The sequence below is a fragment of the Carcharhinus amblyrhynchos genome, chromosome 4 (genome assembly GCF_965287045.1).
Source record: "Carcharhinus amblyrhynchos chromosome 4, sCarAmb.v2.hapA, whole genome shotgun sequence".
Classification (NCBI taxonomy): Eukaryota; Metazoa; Chordata; class Chondrichthyes; order Carcharhiniformes; family Carcharhinidae; genus Carcharhinus; species Carcharhinus amblyrhynchos.
The window spans coordinates 133,615,048-133,633,227 of NC_137327.1; the positions used below are offsets into that span (position 1 = coordinate 133,615,048).

The window sequence follows — 18,180 nt, forward strand, 5'->3', positions numbered from 1 at the left end:
CTGCTCTGACCAAGACCACAAGGGGTCACGGACAAAGCCCAGTCCATCACACAAACCAGCCTCCCATCCATTGACTCTGTCTACACTTCCTGCTGCCTCAGCAAAGCAGCCAGCATAATCAAGGACCCCCACGCACGCGGACATTCTCTCTTCCACCTTCTCATGTTGTGAAAAAGATACAAAAGTCTGAGGTCATATACCCCGCAACTCAAGAACAGCTTCTTCCCTGCCGCCATCAGACTTTTGAATGGACCCACCTCGCAATAACCTGATCTTTCTCTACACCCTAGCTACGACTGTAACATTATATTCTGCACTCTCTCTTTTCTTTCTCTATGAACTGGAAGCTTTGTCTGTATAGTGTGCAAGAAACAATACTTTTCACTTTATCCCAACACACGCGACAATAATAAATCAAATCAGTTCAGCAATGCTTACCTTTGCAAATCGATTACTCCCAGTTCGCTCCTTGTGTAGATTATATTCCAGCAGACGGTTACAAATGTTTTCAGTTACTTCAATTAACCGAATGTCACTTCGAGAAAATAAACAAATAAGAGTTAATAAGAAGACACTTTGGCACACTGGAGAATTCTATTTTCAGATTCTGCTGTGATGAATTTAGCTCTTTGCTATTCCCTGCTGCAAGACAAAGTAATCTAGATTTCTGTCTCTGAGGTTAGATTTTTTTACACTTGCAAATAAAGTGGCCTGGCTCTTAAACACCACAAAGTTTCATTGACATCATTTTAAGTCAATTAAAAAGTTAGTTGTTGGTGAAGTACATGGCAGCACAGTGGGGTGGCAAGGCAGAATGGTTAGCACTGCTGACTCACAGTACAAAGGGCTTGGATTCAACTCCAGCCTTGGGTGACTGTGCGGAGTTTGCACATTTGCCCCATGTCTGCGTGGGTTTCCTCCGGGTGTTCCGGTTTCCTCCCACACTAGAAGGATGTGGCGTGCTGAATTGCCCCTTAGTGTCCCAGAATGTGTAGGTTGGGGGGCTAAATATGTGGGGTTATGGGGATAGAGCCTGAGCAAGATGCTCTGTCAGGGAGTTGGTCCAGGCTCAATGGGTCGAATGGCCTCCTTCTGCATCATAGGGACTCTATTCTTTGAACTCAGAGTAAGCACTTTCCCTGCTCATTGAGCCAATTCCCAGAGCTCGATCCAATCCTCTCCATCATTTACATGCTACACCCTGACTACACCATACAAAGCACCGAGTCAACTTCCATTTGAATGCTGACAATGACCTAGCTCCAGTTCATCAATCACCCTTGAAATGCCTGTCCGTCAATGGATCCTGGATTTCATCCAGCTTAAACCGGAAGTCGATCCTCTTCAACTCACTGGCTTCAACTCTCACAACTCTATCAAAATTCCTCCCCCCGCCTTGCCACAACCAGCAACCCTTTGAGACTAAGAGATGAGGTGTGGAACATTTGCACACTGCTTGATGCAAACTGAACTTCATTCCCTCGTATCCTTATCAAAACTACTTCCTTCCAGCTGCACAAAACAGCCGAGCCGTGTCCCCCCACCGCGACACTAAGAAATAAACTTTTACTTTATCCCACTTTGAGTTTCATCAAGGCCCAGAAAGAAAGATAAACATCAGTTTCCTGCACAGAAATAAGTGAACTTTCAGGAATTTGCTTACGAGTGCCTGTACTTTATTTTCGACTCCTTTCCTTCCAGAAAGCCGTATTTGGTGTCAATCACCTCATTGGTTTTTCCCGTTTCTTCAAAGGCCAATTTCAACTCTACAGCAAGGTACTTGCAAACTAAGGAGTTAAAGAAGATAGATATCAAGGAAAGTCTAATTAAAAATACAGAGCAGTAACATTGTACGTCACATTATTTGAGTTGGGCTGGTCACGAAGTCAAAATGCCTAATAACTACTTACCAAAACAATGGAAGGTTTGAGTGTGGGGTGAGTATTTACTCCAGTTAGTCCCCCGACACAAAGGGGCAATTTAGCATGGCCACAGACAGTGACCCGGGTCCCTGGCGCTGTGAGGCAGCAATGGTAACCACTGTGCCACCGTGCCACTTCCACCCCCACCCCGCTCTGCCATTCATTATGATCAAGACTGATCATCAAGAGTTAAAAAGTCCACAGCCCAAAGATGTGCGGGTTAGGTTGATTGGCCATTCTAAATTGCCCCTTTGTGTCAGGGGGACTAATTAGGGTAAATGCTCACCCCACTCTCAAACTCTCTATTGTTAGGTTGATTGGCCATGCTAAAATTGCCCCGTTGTGTTCTGAGATGCGTAGGTTAGAGGGGTTAGCGGGTAAAATATGTAGGTAGGGTCTGGGTGGGATTGTGGTCAGTGCAGACTCAATGGGCTGAAGGGCCTCTTTCTGCACAGTAGGGTTCTATGATTCTATGATCAATGGTCAAATTCAATAGCGTGATCCCACCTTCCTCCGATGTCCCTTAATCCCCTTCACCTCAAATGCTATATTTAACTGTTTCTTGAAAACATAGAACGTTTTGGCCCCAACTATTTCCTGTGGGAGAGAATGCCACAGGCTGACCGCTATATTCAGGTGTGCAAATCACCAAATGTTTTATCAAGAACTAGCCAACGGGGTTCTGTTCATAAGCTTCTAATGGATTTCAGTTGTTTTTTTTTAGAAAATCACCCCTATTGTCAATGATCAAATCCTCATCCAGATTGGTTCATCTTCTCTCACGTATGTCTGGTTCTCGTGAAATGTCCCACCTGAAACACAAACCTATCTTTCTCTTTCATATGGCTGAAGAATCAAGTGTTGACCAGCGATTGTTTTTTTTTGCAACACGTTGATAGCAGTGGATTTCTGTGAATGTCTATGCTCAAAGTGAGTAATTTTAGTGCGGGTATTTGCCACACTGCCTTTTGGAAAGATGAGGACTGAGGGGAGACCTGACAGAAGTCTACAAATTTATGAGGGGCATAGACAGGGTGGATGGTCAGAGGCTTTTTCCCAGGGTGGAAGTGTCAATTACAAGGGGGCACAGTTCAAGGTGAGAGGGGGAAAGTTAAAGGGAGATGTTTGGGGGGGACATTTTTCACACAGAGTGTGCCTGGAACATGCGACCAAAGGAAGCGGTGGAAGTAGGCACATTAGCAACAGTTAAGAGGCCTCTGGATGGGTACATGAATAGGGAGGGAATTGAGAGATAGGGACAGAGTCGGGGCAGATTTTTTTTAAAGTTTAGTTACGGCATCATGATCAGCATGGGTTTGGGGGGGGCAGTAGGACCTGTGCTGTACTTTTCTTTGTTCTTATCAAGCATCCAGGGTCAAGGTGAAGTGTTGTTTGGTATGTACACCACAAGCCAAAATTTCTTCAAATCGCCCTGAACACAAAACCCCAATTCCAACATGAAAAGGGTGCTACCTAGGGCACCAGTTTAATATTTCTATATACTATGCTAGTCATCTCCATAAAAATAACAATTTTGGACAGCTTGAAATAAAACCCCCCATAAAAGTTTAAGAAAATGGAAACTACCTTTGCTTTGCCTCTCAGTCAATGAATAAAAGTGTGACTGTTTTTCGATATAGATACAAAGGAAAGAGAAACAGCAACACTGTCTCTCATTTCTGCTTTTGTGCCAAAAGAGGAAGAATTAATAAAGTAACATGTTTTAATTCAATTTGAAATTTTGTCAGTCAGTAAAAAGGCTAGTCACTTACACACTGCTCTACAACAATTAGAAAAACAAACAGCCTGTAATACGAGCAAGAGAGATCGTGTGTTAACTAGTGACACTGCGCATCAGCGTGTCTGTCACAGATTGCACATGCTTTCAACTGAGCATAGTTACTTCATTGGACTGGGTCAAACTAATTGTTACCGTATCGTAGTGGGGCAGCACTGCAGTTAGCACTGCTGCCTCACAGTGCCAGGGATCCAGGTTTGATTCCCAGCTTGGGTCATTGTCTGTATGGAGTTTGCATGTTCTCCCCAAGACCGCGTGGATTTCTTCTGGGTGCTCAGATTTCCTCCACAGTCTGAAAGATATGCTGGTTAGTTGGGTTGGCCACGCTAAATTCTCCCTCAGTGTGGCAACTAGGGGATTTTCACAGTAACTTTCATTGCAGTGTTAATGTAAGCTTACTTGTGACACTAATAAGTAAACTTTAAAAAACAGTGAAATGCACACACTTATTCCAGCTAAAATGATTTGCGAGTAAAGCTCATGCAAACTGGGGGAAAAACCTATTCTTCTCCCTGGTCCCCCCTGCTTTAGCATCCTATGTTATTAACAGTTTTCATTACATAGCACCTACAACATCACACAACACGTCATAGGTGCATAATCAGTACCTCATTTTGTGCTGTAAGTGGGAATTCTAGGTATCAGGATTAGTCAGGGATACCATCTGAAGCCTCATCCATAAATTTAGCACAAAATTGTCAACTACAAGATTGCGAAAGGATACATTGGCCTTGGAGGGAGTACAGAGAAGGTTCACTAGGCTGATACCAGAGATGAGGGGGTTAGCTTATGAGGAGAGATTAAATTGACTGGACCTGTACTCGTTGGAGTTTAGAAGGCTGAGGGGGGATCTTATGGAGACTTACAAGATAATGAAGGGGCTAGATAGGGTAGAGGTAGAGAGATTCTTTCCTCTTAGAAAGGAAAACAGAACTAGAGGGCACAGCCTCAAAATAAGGTGGGGGGGGTTTAGAAAAGAGTTGAGGAGGAACTTCTTCTCTCAGTGGGTAGTGAATCTCTGGAATTGTCTGCCCATTGAAGTGGAGGAGGCTACCTCGTTGAATATGTTTAAGTCACAGTTAGATAGATTTCTGATAGACAAGGGAATTAAGGGTTACTGGGAACAGGCAGGTAAATGGAACTGAACCACTATCAGATCAGCCATGATCTTATTGAATGGCGGGACAGGCTCGAGGGGCTAGATGGCCTACTTCTGCTCCCATTTCTTCTGTTCAAAGTATTGGGGGTGATTTATTAGTACAGATAGAATTTTAGCTAGCAGGAAAGAGAATCAGGATAAATGGATCATATTCAGGTTGGGAAACTATAATAAGTAGAGGACCACAGGGATTAGTGCTAGGGCCTCAAATATTTCTGATCTGTAGTAGTGACCTGGAACAAGTAACCAACTGTATCATAGTCAAATTTTCAGATGATATAAAGATAGGTAGTAGGAAAGCAAGTTGTGAGCAAATACAATGAATCACATTGTGAGCAACATGCAAAGAAATATGAATATGTAAAAATGAGTGGACAAAAATTTTGTAAGTGGGGTTAGAATTTCAGAAAATATCAATTTTGGCAAGAAAAGCATAATATGATGTTATTTTCCAGTATATTATGAACTTTCAACCAATACTTTTAACATATTGAACAAAAACTATTAAAATAGATGCTGAAGGTCAGATGACCTTTGGTATTTCAAGTTCCAGACAGTTCTGAGTCTCATGTAAATATATAACCAATGGACATTAGCAGCCATCTGAGGAATTCACACATCCCTCCGTTTAAGGATGGAGCGTCCACTAAAGAATTACAATATTCCAGCCAATCCATCTTTCTGTTCCACAACGAACGAAAGAACATTGAAATTCAATGCATGTTAGTTAACTGGGAATAGATACCATAGACCTTCCATTGTATTATGGTGGTCCCTCATTCAAACAAGACAGGGTGAACTTAAAGATTCAAATACAGGATAGATAATCAACATACTATCCCTTTTCAGAGAAAGATACCTGTGTGCTCATCCAGTAGTAAGGATAAAGTTTATTTATTATTCACAAGTAAGGCTTACATTAACACTGCGATGAAGTTACTGTGAAATTCCCCTTGTCGCCACACTTTGGGTCAACGTACCTAACCAGGATGTGTTTCAGACTGTGGGGGGAAACTGGAGCACCCAGAGGAAACCCACACAGACACTGAGAGAATGTGCAAACCCCACACAAACAGTGACCCAAGCCCAGAATCAAACCCAGCTCCCTGGTGCTGTGAGGCAGCAGTGCTAAGCACTGTGCCGCCCACCTCAATACTCAAGGGCTCAAGATACTCAAGTAGCAAGGAATAAAAGAACTAGCTTCACAAAGTAAATGGAAGATAGAAAAGGTTAATAAAGAAACTTCATTACATCATTATTTGGGGCATACTCCAGGCCACAAATGCTCCCTACAATCCCTATCTGCTTGCTAGTTATACCAAGTTGATCACCACACCACTTTGCCATTGGTTACATTGTCTATTGGGTCAGCTGATCCTTGCAACATCATCATTAGTTACATTATAACACTTCAAACTGTACGAGTCACATGATGGGGACTCTATTTGTTGTCCGCTTTTAAAATAACTGCAAGAACATGATCGGCAGACAACAGTTCAATCAGATAACCATGAAACCAGCTGGAAGTAATCTAAGCAGCCAAGGTAATGAACAGCAATACCTTGAAACTGGGGGAAGGACATGGAGTTCATCTGTGAGCCAACCTCCAGGAAATCTGGTTACAGGACGACATACAGCCTACTGATAATCCTACACTTTACACGACCTTCACTTCAACAAAAGCATCAACCCATCTAAGAAACTACAGGCCTGGCACGAAAGATACTGAGACAATCATAAATTGTAATTGTATTGTTTGAGCTTCATCTGTACCTAATCCATGAGACAGTCACTGAGTGAGACATTTTTGTTAAAGCTTTGCGGCAGGTGTGTAATAATAAATAACATTCTTTGTTTTCTAAAACTCACAAAAAGCTTGCTGCTGGGATGGGATTATTTAAATTGGGGCAATCACTTTAAGGGTAAGAAAACAAATGCCTTGCATACAGAACATGTATCACAGGTAGGAGGAAAACATAAATTAAATGTTGGCTTTTAATGCAAGGAAGATGAAGTATAAAAGTTGGGAATTCTTCCTACAATCAGACAAGCCACTGACAAGATCTCAACTAGAGTATTGTGTACAACATTGTCTTGCTACTTAAGGAGGTATATGCTTGCGCTGGAATTTGGACAAGGCTCACTAGGCTGATTCCTGGGAGGAAGGTATTGGCTTATGAGGAAACGTTGAACACATTGGGCCGACACGCACTGGAGTTTAGAAGAATGAGAAATGATCTTATTGAAACATATAAAATTCTGAGGGGGTTTAGCAAGTTAGAAACTGAGAGGATATTTCCCCTTGTAGGGGAATCTAGAAATTGGGGAGGCGGGGGGGGGGTAGGGCAATAGTTTCAAAATAAGGTATACCCCATTTAAGGGGATGGAAGAAATTCCTTCTTATCAGAGGATCATTAGCCTTTGGAATGCTCTTCCACAGTGAGAGTGGAGGCTGGGTCACTGAATATATTTAAGGCTGAATTAGACAGATGTTTGACCTGCAAGGATACTGGTGTTTTTTCTCTGAGTGTGGGTGTCAATGGCTAGACCAGCAATCATCACCCATCCCAAACTGCCTTTGAGAAGGTCAACGTGAGCTGCCTTCCTGGATCGCTGCATGTATGCGGTGGTCCACAATGGTCATGGTGATTGGATCATAAAGGTCAAAAGTGGGGGTAACTGTATAATATTCATGATGTGGAGATGCCGGCGATGGACTGGGATGGGCACAGTAAGCAGCCTCACAACATCAGATTAAAGTCCAACAGGTTTATTCAGTCCATGCAATGTAGTTACACCACAGTGCTGCTTAGGGAGGGAGTTCCAAGATTTTAACTCAGTGACAGTGAAGGAATAGTTATATATTTCCAAGTCAAGGTAATGAGTGAGTTGAAGGGAAATAGATGATGGTGTTCCCATGTATCTACTACCCTTGTCCTTCTACCCTAAGTTAATTTGAGTTTATTTATTCGGTTGGTGTCAAAAGAGGTACCCTTGTCCTTCTAGATAGCAGTGGTTGTGGATTTGGAATGTGCTGTTGAAGGAGCCTCAGCGAATTCCTGCAGTGCATCTTGTAGATGGTACACATCGCTGCTACTGTGCATTGGTGGTGGAGTGAATGAATGTTTGCGGATGGGGTGCCAGTCAAGCAGACTGATTTGTCACAGTGTCAAGTTTCTTGAGAATTGATGGTGCTGCACTCATCCAAGCAATGGGAAAGTATTCCATCACAATCCTGACATGTCTTGTAGATTGTGGACAAGCTTTGAGGATTCAGGAGATGAGTTAATTGCCACAAGATTCTTGGCTTCCGACCTGCCCTTGTGGCGATAGTATTTGTGTGGCTAGTCCAGTTCAACCCTTGGTCAATGGTAACCCCCAGGATGTTGATAGTGAGGGATTCACGTTCTACTTGTTAACCAAGTATGGATAACAAGAAAGGGAACAGAGATAGCCCGGGAAATTACCGACCGGTGAGTCTGACCTCAGTGGTTGGTAAGCTGATGGAGAGACTTCTGAGGGACAAGATTTATGAGCATTTGGAGAGGTTTTGCATGATCAGGAACAGTCAGCATGGTTTTGTCAAGGGCAGATCGTGCCTTACGAGCCTAGTTGAGTTCTTCGAAAATGTGACTGAACACATTGACGAAGGAAGAGCAGTGGACGTGGTGTACATGGACTTCAGCAAGGCGTTTGATAAGGTCCCCCATGCAAGACTTCTTGAGAAGGTGAGAGGGCATGGGATCCAAGGGGCTTTGGCCTTGTGGATCCAGACTGGCTTGCCTGCAGAAGGCAGAGAGTGGTTGTGGATGGGTCTTTTTCTGCATGGAGGTCGGTCACCAGTGGAGTGCCCCAGGGATCTGTTCTAGGACCCTTGCTGTTTGTCATTTTCATAAATGACCTAGAAGAGGAAGTGGAGGGATGGGTTAATAAGTTCGCCGATGACACGAAGGTCGGTGGTGTTGTAGATGGTCTGGAAGGATGTCAGAAGTTGCAGCAGGACATAAATAGGATGCAAGACTGGGCGGAGAAGTAGCAGATGGACTTCAACGCGGATAAATGTGTAGTTGTCCATTTTGGCAGACCAATGGGATGAACGAGTACACTATCAAGGGCAGGAGTCTTAGCAGTGTTGAAGAGCAGAAGGATCTTGGGGTCCGGGTCCACAGGACTCTTAAATCGGCCTCGCAGGTGGAGGATGTGGTCAAGAAGGCGTATGGTGTACTGGCCTTCATTAATCGAGGGATTGAGTTTAGGAGTCGGGAGGTAATGCTGCAACTTTATAAGACCCTTGTCAGGCCCCACTTGGAGTACTGTGCGCAGTTCTGGTCGCCTCACTATAGGAAGGACGTAGAAGCTATTGAAAGGGTACCGAGGAGATTTACAAGGATGTTGCCTGGACTGGGAGGCATGCCTTATGAAGATAGGTTGAGGGAGCTGGGACTCTTCTCCCTGGAGAGACGAAGGTTGAGAGGTGACCTGATAGAGGTTTATAAGATGTTGAGAGGAATAGATAGGGTGGATTCTCAGAGGCTATTTCCCCGGGTTGAAATGGTCGCTACGAGAGGACACAGATTTAAGGTGCAGGGAAGCAAGTACAGAGGTGATGTTAGGGGTAAGTTTTTCACTCAGAGGGTGGTGAGTGAATGGAATCGGCTGCCGTCAGTGGTGGTGGAGGCGAACTCGCTGGGGTCTTTTAAAAGACTTCTGGATGAGTATATGGGATTTAATGGAATTGGGGGTTATAGATAGGTCTATGGATTGGTAGGTATTGATGTGATCGGTGCAACTTGTGGGCCGAAGGGCCTGTTTGTGCTGTAGTGTTCTATGTTCTAACATCCAGGTCTTATTACATTTGGATACGGACTATTTCAATATCTGAGGAATCATGAATAGTGCTGAATATTATACACTGTAAGAAGCCTCCCAACACCAGGTTAAAGTCCAACAGGTTTATTTGGTAGCATGAGATTTTGAAGTGCTGCCCACTCACCTGATGAAGGAGCAGCACTCTGAAAGCTCGTGCTTCCAAATAAACCGGTTGAACTTTAACCTGGTGTTGTGAGGCTTCTCACTGTGCCCACCCAGTCAAACACCGGCATCACCAAATCATTATTATAGTCATCCCCACTTTTGACCTTACGACCCAATCACCACAACCATCTTCCTCTGTGCCAAGTATGACTCCAGCCAGTGGAAATTTTCCCCCGATTCCCATTGACTCCAATTTTGCTGGGGCTCCTTGATGCCAAGGGCAGTCACTCCCACCTCACCTCTGAAATTCAGGTCTTTTGTTCATGTTATTGCAGGGGCAGGGGGATGGGGAAGTGTAGGTAGAAAAGTGGAGTTAAAGCCACAATAAGATCAGCCACATTCATATTGGAGAGAGAATAGAGCCAACATCAGATCCTTCATCCAAGCTCAAAGCGTTGGTTCTATTCCCTCTCCACTGATTTTGGCAGACCAGCTGAGATTTTCCAACATTTTCTGTTTTCGTTTCAGAAATTATTCCTTTGGCCAAATAGCTTTCAACCTAAAAGTTCCCAATAAGGATCATCGGAAAGTAGATTAAACCACTGTTTCTGCAGCACTAAAGCAATCTTAAAGCTGTTTCTGGAATAAACACTTTTTTCCCCCCTATTTTGCTGCCCAATAATAATTTATGAAAAAAAAATTGAACTTGAACCTGAGGGATTTATATGGAGGCATATAAGCACTGGAAGCACAAATGAGATCAAGCTCATCCACACAACAGGCAAAACAAGCAATTCAGATTATTAAAAATCGTGGACCAGAAAGGGGAAGTAGCCCTGCATTCAAATAGTACCAAAAATAACCCCATCTGGTTGATTTGTTAAATAAATTATGAAGCACATTAATACATAAAGATGTGATTTTAATGGTGATAATTACCGATTAAGAAAGATTATGCACCGTTCGGAGAGTGAATGTTGACTTTTAGAAAAAAATACAATTAAAACACAAGTCTTTGTACGTGAGTGTAACAAGTGCAGCTGTCAAGAGTGCAAGTGGGGACACAAACCTTCGCATGTATTGGGGAGTTTCACCCATTCGGAATCATCGTCGCCCCAGACTGGCCCACAGGACAACAAGAGGAGGACTGAGATCAGCCTGGTCGCGGTCTGCATAGTGCGGTGATCTTTAATACAAGACACAAGAAGAAGAATGAGAGTTACAAAGAGGTACACTGCCTGTGTATTGATGTCTTTTCAATGGAGCGCAGGCTGCTCTCGCTGGGAAATTGACACTCAGCCGGTCACGTGGTCACATTGTATCCATTTCCTGCTCGCAGCAGCCAATCCCCGCGGCCGCCGTGTCCTTCCCCACCAATCAGGGCACCTCTCACGGAGCAGGCGCAGAGCCCAGCTCTGTGTTACGGGAACCCGGGTGTTTGGACGGGGCAATGAGTGTGGGGACGCACATTGACACATTTTTGTTTCTCAACGACAGGGAGCTAATAGATTCTTGCATGTAAGCGTTGGCGCGCTGCATAGGTTTAAGTTTATTTGTTAGTGTCTTACATTAACACTGCAATGAAGTTACTGTGAAAATCTCCTAGTGGCCACACTCTGGAGCTTGTTTGGGTACAGTAAGGGAGGATTTAGCAGGGTCGAAGCACCTAAGCAGCACGTCAGAGTGGCACAGTAATTAGCACTGCTGCCTCACAGCACCGGGGCCTCAGGTTCGATTCCCAGCTTGGGTCACTGAATGTGTGGAATTTGCATGTTCTCACTGTGTCTGCATGGGTTTCCTTCGGGTGCTCTGGTTTCCTCCCACAGTCCAAGGACATGTTGGTTAGGTGGATTGGCCATGCTAAATTATCCCAAACAGTGTACCCAAACAGTCGCCGGAGTGTGGCAATTAGGGGATTTTTACAATAACTTCATTGCAGGGTTAATGTAAGCCTACTTGTGACTAATAAAGAGACTATAAGTTTGGTCTGTGGAAGGAAACCAGAGCACCTGGAGGAAACGCATGCACACACAAGGAGAATGTGCAGAATTCACACCATGACCTAAGCTGGTAATTGAAACCAGGTCCCTGGCACTGTGAAGCATTAGTGTTAACCTCTGTGTTATCATGCTGGCTACAGGTTGTCATGGATATTTCAATTTGATTTATTATTGTCACATTTATTAGTATACAGTGAAAACTATTGTTTCTTGCACGCTATACAGAAAAAGCACACCATACATAGAGAAGGAAAGGAGAGGGCACAGAATATGTAAGGATTTTTTTTAATTCCATTTCCCATGTAAGCACATTGAGCATCTGGTAGCTGAATGGTAATGTTACTGGACTAGTAATCCAAAGACCTGGACTGACGCTCCACAATCATGTGTTCCAAATCCCACATATAACAGCTAGGAGAATGTAAACTCAATTAACTAAATAAAAGTGAAATTGAAAGCTATTCTATTGAATTGTTGCAAAAAGTTGTTGGCTTCATTAATATCCCTTTGTGTAGGAAATCTGCCTTTACCTGGGCTAGCCTATATATGACTGTAGACCCCAAACAATGTGTTTCACTCTTAACTGCTGTCTGAAGTGGTCAAAAAAGCCACTGTTGGATCAAACCACAACATATAAGTTTAATTACTCTCCACTGAAAAGCACTGTGGCTGTACCTACACAATGTGGAGATGCCAGCATTGGACTGGGGTAAGCACAGTAAGAAGTCTCACAACACCAGACTGAAGTCCCAACAGGTTTATTTGGTAGCAAATGCCACTAGCGTTCGGAGCGCTGGCTGCCCCTTCATCAGGTGAATGACTCACCTGATGAAGGGACAGCACTCTGAAAGCTAGTGGATTTTGCTACCAAATAAACCTGTTGGACTTTAAACTGGTGTTGTGAGGCTTGTTACTGTGCTGTACCTACACCACATGGGACTAAGTAATTCAAGAAGTTGGCTCACCATCACCTTCGCAATGGTAATTAAGGATGGGAAGTACATTTGATTTGATTTATTATTGTCACTTGTAGTGGGATTCAGTGAAAAGTATTTTTTTGTGTGTTATACAAACAAAACATACTGTTCATAGAGTACATTGGATTCTCAGAGGCTATTTGGATTCTCAGAGGCTATTTCCCCGGGTTGAAATGGTCGCTACGAGAGGACACAGATTTAAGGTGTGGGGAGGCAGGTACAGAAGTGATGTTAGGGGTAAGTTTTTCACTCAGTGGGTGGTGAGTGAGTGGAATCGGCTGCCGTCAGTGGTGGTGGAGGCAAACTCACTGGGGTCTTTTAAAAGACTTCTGGATGAGTATATGGGATTTAATGGGATTGGGGGTTATAGATAGGTCTATAGATTGGTAGGTGTTGATGTGATCGGCGCAACTCGTGGGCCGAAGGGCCTGTTTGTGCTGTAGTGTTCTATGTTCCATGTTCTGCATAGGGGAGAAGGAAAGGAAAGTGTGCAGAATACAGTGTTAAATGCTGGTCTTGCTGGTGAAACCCATGAACGATATTTTTAGGAGTGTCAGAGAGTGTGGTGCATTCTGTTTGGGTGATGTGCCTGTCATGGTTGAGCAGCTGGCAGTATGTGCAAGCTGTGAGGTATGGGTGTGAGGCAAAATGTGTGAGGGTGAATAAAGCTATGAATGTGAGGTATGAGTTGCGGTTGAAGAATTGTGGTCAAAGTGATTGCTAGAAAGGAGTAAAAGTGGGATGGCCCATTGAGCAGTGTATGGTTCAGTTGTAGGGATATGTCGTCTGAACGTGCGCTCTCTCACTTTGACCACTTGTGAGTCATACAGCCATAGTGCACAAAAGGCTCTTCGGCCCATCAAGTCTGCGCCAACAGTAACTACCACTAAAGTTGCACTAATCCCATCTTCCAACATTTGTCCATTATCCTTGAATTTTCCAGTATAGCAAGTGCTCATCCAAATGCTTTATAAAGATTGTAAGGTTTCTGGCCTCCACTATCTTCCCAGGTAGTGCATTCCACACTCCCACCACCCTCTGAATGAAATGATTTTTTTCTCAAATCCCCTCCTAATCTCCTGCCCTTCATCCTAAAACTGTATATATCCCCTCATGATGACCTCTCAACCAAGGGGAACAGCTGCTTTATATTCACCCTGTCCAAACATCTCATAATTTTATACTCCTCAATCATGTTCCCCTTAGCCTTCCCTGTTCTAATGAAAACAATCCAAGCCTATCCAATCTCTCCTTATAGCTCAAATCATAGAATCCCTACAGTGCAGAAGAAGCCCATTCAGCCCTTCGAGCCTCCACCTACAATCATCCGACCCAGGCCTTAACCCCGTATCTTCATGTATTTACCCTGCTAATCTCTCGGTCACTAAGGGGAAATTTAGCATGGCCAATTCACCTAACCCGCACATCTTTGGACTGTGGGAGGAAACTGGAGTGCCCAGGGGAAACCCACAGAGACACAGGGACAATGTGCAAATTCCACACAGACAGGGACCTAAGACTGGATTCAAACCCGTGTCACTGGCACTGTGAGGCAGCAGTACCCAATCCCAGGAAACATCCTCTGTACCCCATCACATCCTTCCTATAGTGAGGTGATCACAACTGCACCAAGTGCTTCAGCTGTGGCTTAACCAATGTTTGGTATAGCCCCAACATAACCGCCCCTTATACCCCTTAGAGTTCTTATACTCTATGCCATGACTGATAAAAACAAGTGTCCTATATGCTTTCTTAACTATGTTATTCACCTGCTCTGCCATCTTCAGAGATACCCGAGATCCATCTGTTGCTCTGAGCTTCCTGATGAGCTACCGTTCTTTAAACACTCCCTTGTGCCATTACTTCTTCTAAAGTGCATCACCTCAGCACTTATCACTGCACTGCTAATCTGATCAATCCATCTATTTCTTCCTGTGCCTACAACTTTTTTCACTATTAATTACCCAACCAATCTTAGTGTCATTTGCAAACTTGTTTAGCATTTCCCCCCCATGTTCTCATCTGTATCACTTACGTATGTATAAAAAAATGTGACTCAGCATTGAACTTTGTAGCATGTCACTGGATATCAGCCACTCAAACAGCTTTCTACCACCAATTTGGGGACGGTTAGCAGACGTTTCAGTTTGTCAGCTTTTGGTGTTGGAGGCTCAACTGTAGTTGTTTGTTTTCCTTCTTGTAGGGCTTTAATGCCTATCTAGAAAAACTTAGACTGGTGATGTGGCTACAATTGGTAACCAAGCCCAAAGCCACGGATTGCATAAGACTTTTAGTATGGGGATAAAAGATAAGGAAGGAGATGCATCCATCAGCAATGTCTTCTTCATTTAGAGAGTGTTACTGATTCAAAACTCTGGGCATTTAATACCTGAAGGACTTCTGCAACAATACATTGATGTGATCTTCAAGGACACTGCTGTTTGTATTAACTTACTTGAGGAGAAAGGAAGTCTGGCACTGCTGCAAAACTTCATGGTGGAGCTTCTGTTTACTCTCATTGCAACAGAACCATGTTGTTACCAGGCTTCTTTATAATCCCCATCTCCCTGTCATGGATGTGCATTCCTCCTGTAAGACTTCTGGGCAACAGACATATAAGATAGGCAGTCGACTATTCACAAGTGATTTTAGGTTAGTTTATTAAGAAGTAACAGTTAGATTTGATTTGATTTATTATTGTCACATGTATTAGTATACAGTGAAAGGTAATGTTTCTTGCGTGCTATACCACTCATCAAGAAGGAAACAAAAGAGTGCAGATTGTAATGTTACAGCCATACCTAGGGTGTAGAGAAAGATCAACTTAATGCGAGGTAGATCCATTCAAAAGTCTGACAGCAGCAGGGAAGAAGCTGTTCTTGAGTCGGTTGGTGTGTGACCTCAAACTTTTGTATCTTTCTCCTGACAGAAGAAGGTGGAAGAGAGAATGTCCAGAGTGTGTGGGATCCTTAATTTTACTTAATTACTACATACTGCTTTGCCAAGGCAGTGGGAGGTGTAGACAGAATCAACGGATGGGAGGCTGGTTTACATGACGGATTGGGCTACATTCATTTTGTAGCTTCTTGTGGTATTGGACAGAGCAGGAGCCATACCAAGCTGTGATACAACCAAAAAGAATGCTTTCTATGGTGCATCTGTATAAGTTGGTGAGAGTCATAGCTGACATGCCAAATTCCCTTAGTCTAGATACAATACATTGTGCATGAGTCGCAAAAACCCAGCTTGCAGGTGCAGCAGGTGGTCAGGAAGGCGAATGGGATGCTGGCCTTCATAGCGAGGGGGATTGAATGTAAAAGTAGGGAGGTCTTGCTGCGGCTGTATAGGGCATTGGTGAGGCCGCAGCTGGAGTACTGTGTGCAGTTTTGGGCGCCGTACTTACGCAAGGATATTTTGGCCTTGGAGGGAGTGCAGAGGAGGTTTACTAGGCTGATACCGGAGTTGAGGGGGTTGAGCTATGAGGAGAGGCTGAATAAACTAGGCTTGTACTCGTTAGAGTTTAGAAGAATGAGGGGAGATCTCATTGAGACGTATAAGATGATGAATGGGATGGATAGGATAGAGGTGGAGAGACTCTTCCCGCTCAGAAAGGATAGTAGGACTAGGGGGCACAGCCTCAAGATAAAGGGGGGGGCGGTTTAGAACGGAGGAACTTCTTCACTCAAAGGATGGTGAATCTCTGGAATTCTCTGCCCGTTGAAGTGGTGGAGGCTGCCTCGCTCAATATTTTTAAGACGCGGGTTGATGGGTTTTTGATAAGAGAGGGGATTAAGGGTTATGGGGAGAGGGCGGGAATGTGGAACTGAGCCACGACAGATCAGCCATGATCTTATTGAATGGCGGGGCAGGCTCGAAGGGCTAGATGGCCTACTCCTGCTCCTATTTCTTATTAATTAGACAGAAAAGACAACCTGTGACAGCTAAGATCAGTTTACTGATCCCAGAAGACAAACGGGTGGTTGGTACATGGGGCAGCTGTATGTGGGCAGGCCTGCCTCACACCTCACTCCTACACCATGTGATCATCCGAGCTTTCTTCAGTTTCATCTGATGGTCGACAATGGGTTATGTCCATGGGTACAAAATGTACAAATCTTGAGAGAAATGGGAAAAGACATGCCTAATGTAGCCCTCCTCCTGATGGTCAGGTTTGTGTGCAGTCGCATTAAGCTGTGTGTAGACCTTTGGCAAGCATACACAAGAGTCACAATGTGCTGTGGTTCCACCTGTTCCCAACGTTGTGAAGCATAGATCTGGTCGCATTGCAGTAGAATGCTCTGTCCAGTTGAACATGTGTACCACCTTTCTCTTGTGGAGAAACTTATGCAGAAAAACATCTTTGACCACAAGTCCATCAAGAAGTGTCCTGCACAAAACATCCTTGAGACCTTGTAGGAAAAAGTGTTGGTGGACCCTGTCAGATGGTTCCCTGATAAAGGGACAGCCAGTTCCGAAAGCTGGTGGCATTTGCTACAAATAAACCTTTTGGAGTTTAACCTGGTGTTGTGAGACTTCTTACAATGGTTCCCTGAACAGACTATCAAACTCACTGGCAGAATGCCTCATTACCAGAACTGTTAAGTAAGTACCAATATATAGTTTGTCTGGTGGTGAGAAGGGTCCTCCCCATCAGATCCTTCCTGGCTCCTGGAGTCTCATCCCCTCCACATTGTTGTCCTCAAGGTGTCTGTGTTGGGGGAGAAACTGTTTCCACCTCCTTGACTTTTTTCTATCACTTTGCCATTGCAAATCAGGTCTGAAAAAAAAGTAGTCATTTTTATTGATGTTCACCTGGAGTAGCTCTATGACGCAGGACTCTGTTGACAAAGACACATTCCGAGATAAATATCGACTGCAGCTGGGGGACCATCGACATAGCGAATGACCCTCTTTGCTTTTTCTTAAAACTTGTTGGCCATCCCGTGTAAAGACTTGTCCATTGCTTGTCCATTCCAAGGTCCAGGACTACGTGAAAAGGGATGTGCTTATATTTGGGGTTATTCCCACAAAGGCTCAATGGGAAAAGGCCACTGACTGAGCCTCTTTAGCCATAGTACACTGAGGGGCTGGAAACTGAAAAAAAACATTTGGGTTAAATTTGACATGTAATGAATATTGTAAATATTGACTATAGCTTTAAATGAGTAACATGCAAGCCAGAATTCTTCTCCAACCTGTGTGTGTGTGTGTGTGTGTGTATCACAGCATCACCAATCTATGATGTCAATCTTGTTTCCTCTCCCCTCTCCCATAAGAAAGTACCCCCATTAAACCAGGGGGTCGGTCATCAGAAAGACAAGAGTCAAACTCTCTGAGGATCTGAGGAGCA

The 18,180-nt window shown here is 43.9% G+C and overlaps 1 protein-coding gene across 2 annotated transcripts in view; it reads right to left on the reverse strand.

Moving 5' to 3' along the window:
• cnpy3 (canopy FGF signaling regulator 3) overlaps positions 1-11,146 on the reverse strand; it is a 31,332-nt gene extending 20,186 nt beyond the window's left edge. For both annotated transcript variants that reach the window (XM_080187903.1, XM_080187902.1), the window contains exons 1-3: positions 10,923-11,146; positions 1,664-1,787; positions 439-535 (exon numbers count right to left, since the gene is read on the reverse strand). In XM_080187903.1, coding sequence (XP_080044029.1) covers positions 439-535; positions 1,664-1,787; positions 10,923-11,028 — 327 coding nt within the window. In that variant the 5' untranslated portion in view covers positions 11,029-11,146. The remainder of the gene's footprint in view (positions 1-438; positions 536-1,663; positions 1,788-10,922) is intronic.
• Between the last annotated feature and the right edge of the window lie 7,034 nt (positions 11,147-18,180).